The 13,096-nt window shown below is 39.4% G+C and overlaps 2 protein-coding genes across 3 annotated transcripts in view; both read left to right on the forward strand.

Moving 5' to 3' along the window:
* The first annotated feature begins 3,565 nt into the window (after positions 1-3,565).
* Positions 3,566-5,195, forward strand: LOC127646814 (E3 ubiquitin-protein ligase TRIM63-like). Its single transcript, XM_052130718.1, has one exon. It carries the CDS (start codon positions 3,696-3,698, stop codon positions 4,725-4,727), a length of 1,032 nt encoding a protein of 343 aa, XP_051986678.1. The 5' UTR covers positions 3,566-3,695; the 3' UTR covers positions 4,728-5,195.
* A 3,702-nt stretch (positions 5,196-8,897) lies between these two features.
* The window catches only part of LOC127646144 (melanophilin-like), a 31,077-nt gene continuing 26,878 nt past the window's right edge, over positions 8,898-13,096 (forward strand). The window contains exons 1-3 of one of the 2 annotated variants that reach the window (XM_052129598.1): positions 8,898-8,989; positions 9,934-10,073; positions 10,835-11,056. In XM_052129598.1, the coding sequence (XP_051985558.1) occupies positions 9,964-10,073; positions 10,835-11,056 (332 nt within the window). In that variant the 5' untranslated portion in view covers positions 8,898-8,989; positions 9,934-9,963. Of the gene's footprint in view, positions 9,028-9,933; positions 10,074-10,834; positions 11,057-13,096 lie in introns of both variants that reach the window. The other variant, XM_052129594.1, reaches the window with a different exon arrangement.

The raw sequence follows: 13,096 nt of genomic DNA on the forward strand, positions 1-13,096 counted from the left end.
TTCTCATTGGCCTTTTCTCAAAGATCAGAGATGTCTGGGCTCCCAAGTATGACCCCTAGTGTCAACTCATCGACACAAACGGAGGTTAGGTCAGTAACCATCACAGACACTCTGAAAACAGCAAGATGTGTCGCAGCAGTCGAAGATGTCCACCTAGTGGATGTTGACATAAAAAAACTATTTAAAAAGAGTGCAGACAGACACAAACACATTTGTAGTTCGAATATCAGTTTACGGTATTTTTGTCAAATAGCTGACACCAGATTAAGTTGAAGTGTGGGAAAAGTCACTATAAAAATCACTATAATCACTATCAATTTAATTTAATAGTATATGCCACTGTACCTAACACACTGCTGTGTTTATGGCAATTTGACATCCTCTGAGTGGTGGAAGTTAAACAAGAACAGGAATCTTGTATGCACGCCATGCTGTGGCTGGCACCTTTGGCAAGGCATGGAATTCTGCACAACAGCAAGCTTCACACTGCTATAAGTCATTCAAATAATTGTGTCTCTTGTACACACATCTACAATGAACAGGTATTGTAGACTTACTGGACACAAAGATGGTTCTGTTGATAGGAGCCAAACTGGCACCATTCAGGAAATTTACATTCATCACTTATCTTTTATTGTAGCCCCAAAACAAATAGCCAGTCTCCAATTATCACATACACTGTAGGAAACACATTCATTAGAGTGTTTATTAAGAGCATAGGCTATTCTCTATCAGGGAAACCAATAAACTAGGCTTGTGCTCAGATTAAACAACTGCTTTTTAAGTGCTGGCTAAAATGTACATGTAGAGAGCAGCATGCTAATGTTGATGACTCATAGTCTGTCCTATTCATTCAGAAACTTTCATAAGAGCTATTTAAACTAAGACAGTTCAGTAAATGTAATGTATTGCATTGTAATTACTGCATTGTAAAAAGTGCTTTTTACAGTTGAGAGGATACTATTATTGCCAAACCCAAACTACAACAAAAAATGAAGAGAGAGCATTAGAGAAAATAAGCATTGAAAATTGGTGTAACGTGCCATCTAGTGGACATTTTCAGTAACACACTGTAGATTAAATATACATTATATAAATAGATTTTCCATTTACATGTTCAGACTGCTTGGTGTGAACATGAACTGAGAGAGCCTTTAGAAAAAGCTTCTAGAAATTCTATCACTAATATGCTTAGATCTTTGCTAACTATGGATGTGTTAACACAGAGGTCAAAAGGTTTCTAAGAATTACCCATGAGATGAAAACAAGGGTGGTGATTTGATCTAGTCTCTAAAATTAAAACCATCTTGAACCAAGACATTGCGTTCCAGGAACATGTTTCAATGCCAAAACAAAAAATGTTCAATTGACCACATGTACATAATAGGCCATTTGTACACCAACAGCACAAGTGCATCTTGCTTAATGGACCTTTATATGTTGTGCAAATGAGTTATATAACTTCCTTACATCCAGGTGTCAGTTTGCAGATAGGTCAAACAGTTGAGCAACAGATCAATATTTAAGTTCTTTTTACTGTAAATGTCCACCTTCACTCTCTTCTGTCCAGAGAGTTCTTCTATTTATTTTGGTGATTCACATTTTTAGTGCATATCGACACCTACTGGGCAGGGAGGAGACTTATAGTAAAAAAGTACTTATAATGTATCTGTTTTTCCATGCACACCTATCATATCGCTCCAGAAGACATGCATTTGAACACTTGAGTCATATGGATAGATATGATGCTGCATTAATGTGCTTTTTAAGTTCTGGTCACCATTCACTAACTAAGATATTCTTATAAAAAATATTTGTTTGTGTAAAGCAGTAGACAGAAACTCATACACCTCTGGGATGGCATAATTGTGAGTAACTGTTGAGAGGATTTTCATTTTTGTATGAACTATCCCTTTAAACATATGGACACATGTGAGCTCCAGATTCCATGTGAAATGTCCACATGGTGGTGCCAAACGTAGTCTTTTTATATTGCATTCTTGAGTTCAATAAGAGGTTGATGAAGTACAACTTTGAATGCAGCGGTCTCGAGATGCGTTTTTCAAAGTTTTAAGCTACAAACTGGACACAATGTCCTAAAAATGCAGAGCATATTCTCTAGACGCTCAATACGCTCCAAAAGCATCCGTCTGACACTTGTGGACAAAGACCATCAAAAAAAAGCACTGACAGATGCAAAACAGTGGCTTGTCAGTACAGCCTGTACTGGTCTACCTCGAAAAGATTGACATCCATCCATCCATTTTTATGTGATCGCAGTTACTTCCAGGTTTGCATGGGACCAAAATCCATGTCTCGGAGGTTGATCTCGCAAAGCACTTTCAGCTATAAAAAGTAATGATATTTAAATTGATGCAGAAATTTCTGATAGGGGATGGCACTTATCTGCAATTTGGCATGGGTTCAATTTGAGGGTACATGAACATTTGGAAGCAACATGTCGAATTTCTGTGTAATCATGTACGTTTTTTGTTATTCTATATTTATAAAAATTTGTATGCGAATAATAACAAAACAAACATGCTACAACTACAGTTACTTGAAAGTATCGCTCTAGGCATTTCTCATTTATCATAAATGTTATGGTTGCACCACCTGTGATGAGCACACTGATCTGAAAATAGTGTTGCAGTTGCACATGTGTGATGGTTCCACAACAAACATGACATTCATACGTATGTGCTATGTTCTACAGTGTCCAGTTCAACACCTGCTATTTTGGAGAAAATCTCTTGGAGGGGACAGTAACACTTTCACTATGATATTGCTTATGTCACTGTCAAGCAGTGGCATGGTTGTCGACCACATGACTGTTTGTTTACAAATTTGCTGTGCTAAAGTTGTGAAATAGCCCAGTCATGGGGGTATGTGTGTAAATCTAGTTGGGTCTGTAATACAAGCATTAAAATGTTTTTTCAACTGATGCGTAATAGTAAAAGTGTTTCGATAATATAGCATAGCAGTGTGTCAATAATAGTGTGAAAAAATTGTGTTTTTAAAGTAATAATCAGCCGTTGTAGTTGTGTTTTGTGTGAAGGTGAATAAAACAACAGTTGTTATAGCGTTGTTGTGACAGTTGTTATATATGTTAGTTTCACCAGAAAACTGATGCGAAACATGGAACGTGTCATGTAAAAGTCAGTTTGCAAAATAGTAAAGTACAAGAACAGGTTTCAATATCCAGTTGGCACAAACAGCAGCTAATTCAAAGTCTGTAAGGAAACAATAAAATTAAGTAACGTAGCACTTGACCTGCCATGTTGTTGTGTGGTCAGGGACATTCTGGATGTCTAGGAGTCTAGATACCAACTTCTATCACATGGGTCTTGTTTGGCATGACTGATTCTTCCACACATTGTTCTCAGAGATGGAGAGCTCTGAAAAGGGGTTGGGGTGGGGGGTGTTGAATGTTGCTAAGTTGGTTGTGTTGGCTGCGTGTTTGTCCGAATCATGACACATAAACAAGTGGTGGGAGCAATCCTGTCACAGCTGCCTCACAGATCAAGTGTCACAGGCAGCGGACAGTATATAAGCTCTGAGTGCTTTCTGTCCCAGTAGATCAAAATAAACCTCAGTAAAGGCAGAAGCAACAAGAAGACATCAAGTTCAACCAAAAGGCAAAGCAGTGTAAAGAAGTATCGGCGGTTATAAGGACTCCACCTCAAACAACAAAAATGGACATCAAGACTGGTCAAATAGTATGGGCTCCGAGCCCCATGGAGAGTCTAGAGAAGCAATTGAGCTGCCCCATCTGTCTGGACATGTTCACAAAGCCGGTCGTCATTTTACCATGCCAGCACAATCTATGCCGCAGCTGTGCCAATGACCTCTACGACTCCCAAAACCCTTACCACTACTCTGGAGGTATCTTCCGCTGCCCTACCTGCCGCTTTGAGGTGGTGCTGGATCGCCATGGTGTGTACGGTCTGCAGAGAAACCTTCTGGTAGAGAACATCATCGACATCTATAAGCAACAATTAGAGAAAGGAGGTAACGCCCTTGAACCCCCTTTAAAATCCAAAGACACAAAAGAACCTATGTGCGAGGTACACGAAGATGAAAAAATAAACATCTACTGCATAACCTGCCAGACACCCACTTGCTCGATGTGCAAGGTATTTGGTCAGCACAAGGATTGCGAAGTTTCTACTTTGAAAAGTGTTTATGAAACACAGAAGTCTGAACTGAAAAATTCGATTGACCTGTTAGGCGCAAGCAATAGCTGTCTGCAGGCCATGTTAACCCAGATGCAGGAAACCTGCAAAACCGTGGATGAAAACAGCCAGCTACAGAAACAGAAGCTGTCAGAGAAGTTTGACCTACTCTGCGCCATCCTCGAGGAGCGCAAGGGCCAGCTCCTTGAAAAAATCACACAAGAACAGGATGAGAAGGTGGCGGTGGTGCGATCTCTAGTCCAGCAGTACAATGAACAGCTGCAGGCCAGCATAAAGCTGATGGATAGAGCCTCCCAGACCATGGACAACAGCTGTGTGGCGTTCCTCGTCACTGCCAAGAAGCTCATCACTGAAGCCAAAGATGTATCAAAGAGCTCCAATCTACAGAGGCCAGAGCCTTGCTTTGAGAATATGGACCACTTCACGCTCTTCACTGACGATTTAGAGGCAATGCTTGCAAAAATGGACTTTAGAGTCAGTAAAGATGAGGATAATTATGATGAGGAAGAAGAAGAAGAGGAGGAGGAATAAAGCAACGATTGACTTTAGGAAAAGACTCAATAAAGGAGGCAACAGTAGATTAAAACCCCTTACCAATGCTTTGATAAGGAAATCTAGCTGCTTTTGATAACTGTGAGGAAAATGAAGTGCAATCTTATCAAAGCAGTATTTTAATTCAAATTTCACCATTTGTTGACTTTTCCACTTGACTTTTATACTTTTTGTATTACTGTGATTTATATGATTACATTTTATGTAGAATGTAGATAGTAAAGTTTATACTTCATTAGCTACATTAGTTTTGTTTGCCAAGTTGATATTTAAGCTATATTTATGAGCTGTAGAATACAGCTGTGCTCATTAATTTTAGTGTCATCTGAATCAAAATGTTTGAATACTTGAAATTGTAAATAATGTACTTGATTGATTAACTGTAATGTAAAAGTTATTTTCCATTAGATAATTCAGTGAGAATAAAGGACTTACATGCATTTTTACTCCTTTCAACAGGAATGCCTTCTGAATTCTATCTAACCTATTGTTGTGAGGCTATGTGCTGTTGAAGTGGGTGGCTATTTTAGCAGGGTGAGAATGAGAGAAGCTACAGAACTTTAGGAATAGTCTGACAGTGTGCTGCAGGCCTAATGTTTCCAACCATGACAATTACAGCTGCTGACAGGCAGGTCTGAAAAGGTAATGGGCCAAAGGGTAACACTGACTATCAGCTGCAGTTGCTATGGCTCTAAAACAAATCCTAATGATGAATTTAAACAAAATTGTTATATGTTTTTAGGTGAATGTCACATGCAAAATTAGCCAGAAAACACAGCTAGAAAAAAATGCAATTACAAATTTACCAAAAAAACAAACAAAACCAAAAACAAATGTAAATAGATTTTAAACAGTGATCACTAATTTCATATTTTATAGGGATATGTTAATGTGTTTTTACAGCAACCGGTTTCCCAACACTGAAAACAAATAATCTCTTTCTTAAAGGCAGAGGGTTTTTGTACTAAGTGTACACAGCAACCAAAAGCATCTTCTTTGCATTGAGTGCATATAGTGTAAGATGCTATTTGTACCTTGATGCAAATAGTGGCAGATACTATTTACACCCCTAATTAAATACTAACAAACCGTATAGGGCATAACTGCAGCACCCTACACTAACCTCTAAACCTAACCCTAACCTTCCCTTACAAAAATGAACCATGGTTTTATTTCAATAACTATAGTACCACCATGGTGTTTTGTAGTAAAATCATAGTAACCATAAAATTAAATGCAGTTACTATATTAATACTACATTACTGTAGTAACACCATGGTTAATTGCATTAAAACTATGGCTTCCATCAAATAACATGGTTACTACAATATTACTATGATAAAACCATGGTAAATTTTACCCGGATCAACCTTTTCTCTCAACCCACTGACCTTCACCATGACCAAATCATTGCAAGTAAATCATCCTTTATATTTATTTTTTATTTATTACTATAAGTTGTATTAAAAGAAATATTAAGTGTTAAGACATGAAACAGGATGGGAAAAAGTGGGACAAAAGGCAGAAGAGAAGCCAGGTTGTTTGCACGAGAAAAGCAGAGTCACACCGTTATAACACCCCATGCCACTGCAGCGACACTTGGGGCACAGTGTGTCTTAAATTTCTGTTTTACCACCAGACTATTGGAGTGCAAATAGATGCCCTTGTAGCAGGTGCTATTTACGCCTAGAGCAAATAGTCACCCTGTTGATAAATTCAGACTCACTGACCCTAAGACAAAATTTGCCGTGATAAAGGGCTAATGTAAATTGGTTACTGTAATGGCACCTCTAGCCCTGCTAAACTCTGTCAAGACAGTGTCAGCACATATAACATGCAGATGTTAAACTCAACCGTTAGAAAATAGACTGCTGTTAGTTTGTACTACTTAATTTTCCAAGTAAGAACATCCCTTTTTACTATATTAAACCCATTCACAGTAAGTGTTCAAATTGTATTTATTTATTTTGGATCTGCAAATTCTTTTTTACCCATCATTTCATTCTATTCATATTTTATATAAGTTTCCCCCTAACTTAAATTATATGGGGGAATTAAGCATGTTTTTAATAAATTTGTATACTCAGGCAAAGGAATCTGATAGACCCTCTTTGGGCTTTCAGTGAAGGTTGATCTGTATTTCTTCTACCCAAACCTGGCGATAAACCCAGTGCCCTGACAAGATCCTAAAGTATCATGCAATACAATATGAATACTAGGCATCCATGGTGGCTGACTCAACATATACTGTACATTCATGTGCAAATCTTAAAATGTATTATATTTTTACATTTTTTTTTTTGTAGTCAAGAGATATATGAAAACAAATAACTTAAACGAAAAAGGAACTGCTGAGTCTGTATAAAAGAAGATGGTTTAAAACAACAGAATATAACAGCTGTTTGCATGGCTGACCTGTTGATTTGAAGCTCTCCTGCTATGTAGGCCTGAATTGCCATGAATAGCATTGTGCATATCTGTCATGTGTATATATATCTGTTTAGTTTGAAGCTCAGCTTTCATGTTTATGCACATTGGAGGCCATGCTGGCACAGGATTCAGCATGTGTACATGTGCATTAGTTTTAGTACTTAAGGTTTTCTTTTTAATCCAGAAAGTAAACAAATTCCCGTTTGCCATAAAACAAACGATACGTTGTGTCAAGTTTAACATTGCCAGTTAACCATAAAACTGATACATTTAAGAGCAAAATTATGAAATATAGAGCTCCACAGCTAACCACAGCTCTAAAAAAAATATTAATATACAGTAGCTACTTATGAGCTATACAAACTTTATCATCATTATGCTCTTTATGTCTGCATTTTTTATTGATTTCAGAGATTAATTTTGACAGTCCACGTAATGTGCTTTTATGGATTTCAGAGATTAATTTTGACAGTCAACGTTAATGTGCTTATATTTATGGCTAAAACTCGTCCCAAACTGGAACAGCTATGTAGATACACCACTTGAGTTAAGGGATATTGTACCCTTCAGATAATTCTAGTTCCCTCTTTGCAGCTCAGCAGTGAAACATTCAACCAGTGTGTGTGCAAAGATACATCTGTGTCTGGCACATTAACGAAAAGTCACTGAAAGCACAGCAAAACTTTCCCAAAAACAGCAGGACACTAGCCCGCATCCAGGGCCAGAACAGTATGTTGCAGCTAATTTTAGAGTAATGAATCAGTCTGCCCTTAGTCTAGCCGTAAAGGGCACCATCTCATTCAACTTCCACACCTGCAACAGGAATTAGGACAATACTTTTGCCTGAACCACAGCCAGAGAGAGGTTCTTTTGTGTTGACCACTAATGCCAAGACATTTGTGGACCAGTCTTGTTAAATAACTGAAAGTCAAAATAGAAACTGCTATGAGTGTCATTTTGAACACAGGAAGGTATGACTTGCATTACAAAGTGCACATCTATGACTGTGAGCTGTGATGTGTAAAATTATCTTAGGTTCATTTTTAGCCCCAGCAGACATTGCCTTTAGAAGGTCATACAGTAAATAGAAACTTTTGCTCTGTCACCTTGCCATATGCCTCATGGGGACTACTGTAAGCTGCACCATCAGTCCCTAGCATAGTCATGAAAATGCTAAATAGGTTATAATAAAACACAGCAGACAGCTCATTATAAGAAAGCATCCGAAGCTTGAAATTTAAACATGAATATCTTAAATGAAAAATCACTATTGCTTTTGAGATCTTAGGTTATGAGGTATAAATGTGTAAATTCTCAAAAGGCAAAATTATATCCCTACATTTCCCGAAGGACCTTGAGAATCAAAGTTTTGATACAAAGTGAAATTAAATTATGATTAAATTGGAAAAGAGGTCAAATGTAAATGTTTAACAACAACTAATACACTGTATTTACAACAATACATTATTTGATTTGAGCTCCAGTGCATTGCCAATTTAGAATGACACTTTATCTAAATCTCTTTATCAAAATCTTTATCTAACTGTATGTATATATATATATATATATATATATATATATATATATATATATATATATATATATATATATAATTGTTGTTATTATTATGTTCTCTGAAGGAAAAAAAAAACACTATTCATTACAAGCATGGAAAGGGTGGTGTTTTTCCTTTCCATTTTTCATTACAAGAGACATGTGATTAAGATGACATGCCATACCTCTGACTATTCTCACATCATTTGCCTCATTCTGAGAAACTTGGCAAGAAAAGCTCCTTGTCTGCTAGCGAGGTAAACAGAATCTTCATTACCACTTCTGTAACACTTTTGTAAGTTTAAACTCTGTTTTTAATATTTTCATATGTGTAGACATAAATAATTTTAGCATATATATTAAGTAATTATTCTTGTTGCTGTAAAGGTTAGTTAGGATTCGGAATGTTAATAGTGTTTGTTTACTCTCACACTATCATTGATCATTACTTTGTACTGACCATTTTAGCAGGTTTCATACTTGAGTAATTTCCAGTTAAATTATATGTAACACTGAAATCATTGCATCATTGCATAATGCATATCTATGTTGAGCAACAGCAAATCAATGCACTATGGATTAGAATGACACCAGTAAATAATTTACAACTAGTTGTTGAGGTCAGTTGTTGTGTTAGAAGTATTTTTTTTTTTTAAATCAGTAGTTAATGTGTCTTTCATAATGCAATTCACAAACTTGATATCAATCATTGATAGAGGTGTGTGCTAAATGTCAAAGAAAAATCTATCATTAATTATTTTGGAGACAGTGTTTATAGGTATCTTTATATAAAGGGTTTGAACCAGACTGGTATATAGTTATAGAAAGGGGCACACTTAATGGATGGACTCTTGATTGTAATGACTGTGGCACTTAATGAACATGATGCATGTCCTTGTAGCACAGGCCTTGTTGTCCTAATGTTGTATCGGAATCATATTATCTCTGTGAGAGGTGGAATGCTAAAAGGGTCATTTTTACAATTGTTTATAAGTTTTGGTACTTATGGCAGTTTTAATAGGCTTGGTAAAAATATTTGTATAATGTTACACACTGATGTGGGTAAAAATGTCTAGATACTAATAAAAGTATGTTTCATTTTTCAAACATTTTAAAGTTTAATTTTAGGAATGACCCAAAAGAGAAGATTCATCTTTAAAATTCATACACTTAGGTCCTGTCTACTGTTGTTATTGTTAAGGAATTATAAAAGATAATCTAAGCTGCAAGTATGGACAAGAAGTTGGACCTGTCTAGATTAACAGAAGAGGAGGCCAAACATGTATGGGAGGTCATTCAGAGAGATTTTGAGCTGAGGAAAAAGGAAGAAGAGCGGCTTGGGTGAGGATTCTAAATTACATTGTTAAACGCTATGTTACCACTTTGACAAATCTGCTGCGACATCACTTAACATTGGATTTAAACTTTAATACAATGACACATATGTTTCATCAGTCAGCACTGACTCTAATAGACATACATAGGTAGACTTACCTATGTAATCATGGGTTCTGTAGAGCCTAATATTCACAATGTAAGATCTCTTTAATATCTATAGTATATACTCTATAGTACATAGGAGTGGAACAGGGTTATGAGAAAGGCCACTGTTGTAAAGACATCATGATGATCATGGAATAGTCACAAGGCCTGATCACACCATACCACTGGCTGGGAAAACAAAATGCCCCAGAGCTCTGTTGTTTTGCTACAAGGAGTTCTCTGTTTGGTTATTGAATTGTTCATGTCTGAAAAAGATGTTCTGTTTTATGGCACAGTTCTTGAATTAATGGTTAGAATTTTTGGTAAGACACAAAGTAAGTGTTTGAGTGCTGCTTTTAAGTATTAATTGGAATATAAAGGAAAATGAGTGATTCGAGGTGGTTTTAAAGTATTCCATTCAAAATGTTAATTGAAATTACAGAACTCTATTTGTCTTCATGTGGGACTGCTGTTCTGCACTAAGATCAGGGCTTGTCCTTTATTAAGTAAATGATTAATGTTAAATTATGTAAAAAATAATTTTTAATTAGCTTAATAATCATGTATGTCATTGTGTTGAGACATTCTGAGAGGCTCTGTCTGTTTGTATTACACTGAAGGGAGCTGAAATCTAAGTTAGAGAAGGAAGAAACAAAGAGGGACCTATTGGGATCTCAGCCAAACCTGGTGGACTCTCACTGTATCCACTGCCTGCTACCCTTTAAGTTCCTAGTGAACAGCAAACGCCAGTGCGTGGACTGCAAACTCTACACCTGCAAGACCTGTAGCCGCTACAACAAGAAGGAGCGTGGCTGGGTATGCAACCCCTGCCGCATGGCAAGGTTAGAAAAGATTGGCCAACAATTGGAACATTTAAGTTTATAGAGTTTATAGCCTATAACCTTGGGTAAACTAAAACTACATGGCCAAAAGTACACTACAGCCATGCAATCTCCCCAGACAAGAATTTCTAGTAGAAAGGGGCCCTTTTCAAATCCAGCATGATAATTGTAACCCGCACAAGAAGAGACAGTCACAATGTAAAAGAAAACTGCTTTTATTAAAGAGCAGGCAAAAGTACAAAAGGGCAAATCCAGAGAAGAGTAGTAATGGGGAGCGATAGGTCCAAGCCGGGGAATCAGGATATGGCAAAGGGGCGAATCTACAGAAGAGTGGTCGAGGAAAGCGTAAGGTCGAAGCCGGGGAAATCAGAATCAGTATAACAGGTAAGTAGAATAAGACAAGCTAGTTGAATAGACAGGGGAGTTAGGGGAACACTAGAGCTGGCAAAGTGAAGGGGTAAACTAAACAATAACCAACAAGAGTGAAACGAAAGGATATATATAGGGGAAAAACGAGCGGTGCAGGTGAAACGAATAACCTAGTGATTGGGATGAGTGCGGGTGAAACGAATAACCTAGTGATTGGGATGAGTGCGGGTGAAACTAATACTCTGGTGATTGGGAGCGAGCGTGAGAGCCCGAGGGGGGTGATTGGGAGCGAGCGTGTGAGCTCGAGGAAGCGGAGCGAACTAGAGGAGCGGGGTTCGTTACAGTACTCCCCCCTCTGCTACGGACGGCTCCGGACGGCCGCGCTCGGTTGCGAGGAGCGCGACCTCTGGGAAGCGGTGCGGGACGATCGGGATGCTGGCGATGGTAGTCTAGCTTGAGAGCTTGATCCAGGACATCTCTCGACCGTACCCACGACTGTTCCTCAGGTCCGTAGCCCTCCCAGTCGACCAGATACTGCAGCTCACCCCCCCAACGTCGGGAGTCTAGCAAGGCCCGGACCGTATAGGCGGGTTGACCACCGACATTGAGTGGTGGAGGGGGTGTTTGGGCTGCCGTGGGCGGGAACATGGGGCTGTAGAACACGGGCTTCAAAAGGGAAACATGAAACACAGGACAAATTTTGTAGCGGGGTGGCAAAAGTAATTGGTAAGTGACTGGGTTAATACGTTTAGTAATTTTAAAAGGGCCGACATACTTGGGGCTTAGCTTCTTACACGGGAGATGGAGGCGGATGTCTCGGGTCGAGAGCCAAACCCTTTGGCCCGGATGGAGCAGGGGTGCAGGACGGCGTCGGCGGTCTGCCTTAGCCTTCTGGGTCTGGGTGGAGCGTTGAATCCGGTCATGGGTGGCTCTCCAGACCTGGGCACATCTTCGGGCCCAGGCATCCACCGCCGGAACGTCACTGGGATCCGCTTCCCACGGAAAAAGGGGTGGTTGGTAGCCCAGGAGGCACTGGAAAGGTGTAAGACCAGTAGAAGAGCTGACCAGGCTGTTCTGGGCATATTCGGCCCAGGGTAGATAGGTGTGCCAGCTGCCTTGGGTCTGGGCGCAGTAGGCTCGCAGGTACCTGCCAATCTCCTGGTTGAGACGCTCGGTCTGGCCATTGGTCTGGGGGTGGTATCCCGAGGAGAAGTTGAGTTGGATACCCAGTCTGTCACTGAAGGCCCGCCAGAAGCGAGACGTGAACTGGGTACCCCGATCCGAAGTGATCTCCTTGGGAATACCGAAGTTTCGGAAGATGTGGGTGATCATGTGGTCGTCCAGTTGTGTCGCGTTGGGTAACCCGGGTAGGGGAATCAGGTGGCACATTTTGGAGAAACGGTCTATTACCACAAGGATCTCGGTCCGGCCGTCGGAGGGGGGCAAGTCGGTAATAAAGTCCATGGCGATGTGGGACCATGGTCGGTCAGGGATAGGTAAAGGTTGGAGGAGTCCTGCGTGAAGGTGATGAGGTGTTTTGGACTGGGCACAGACCGGACACGAAAGGACGTTGTCGTGGACGTCGTCCTTGAGTGAGGGCCGCCAATATCTCCTAGCGAGTAGCTCGGTGGAACGGGTAATCCCCGGGTGGCCAGAACAAAGGGAAGTATG

This window comes from Xyrauchen texanus, chromosome 7, assembly GCF_025860055.1.
Source record: "Xyrauchen texanus isolate HMW12.3.18 chromosome 7, RBS_HiC_50CHRs, whole genome shotgun sequence".
Classification (NCBI taxonomy): Eukaryota; Metazoa; Chordata; class Actinopteri; order Cypriniformes; family Catostomidae; genus Xyrauchen; species Xyrauchen texanus.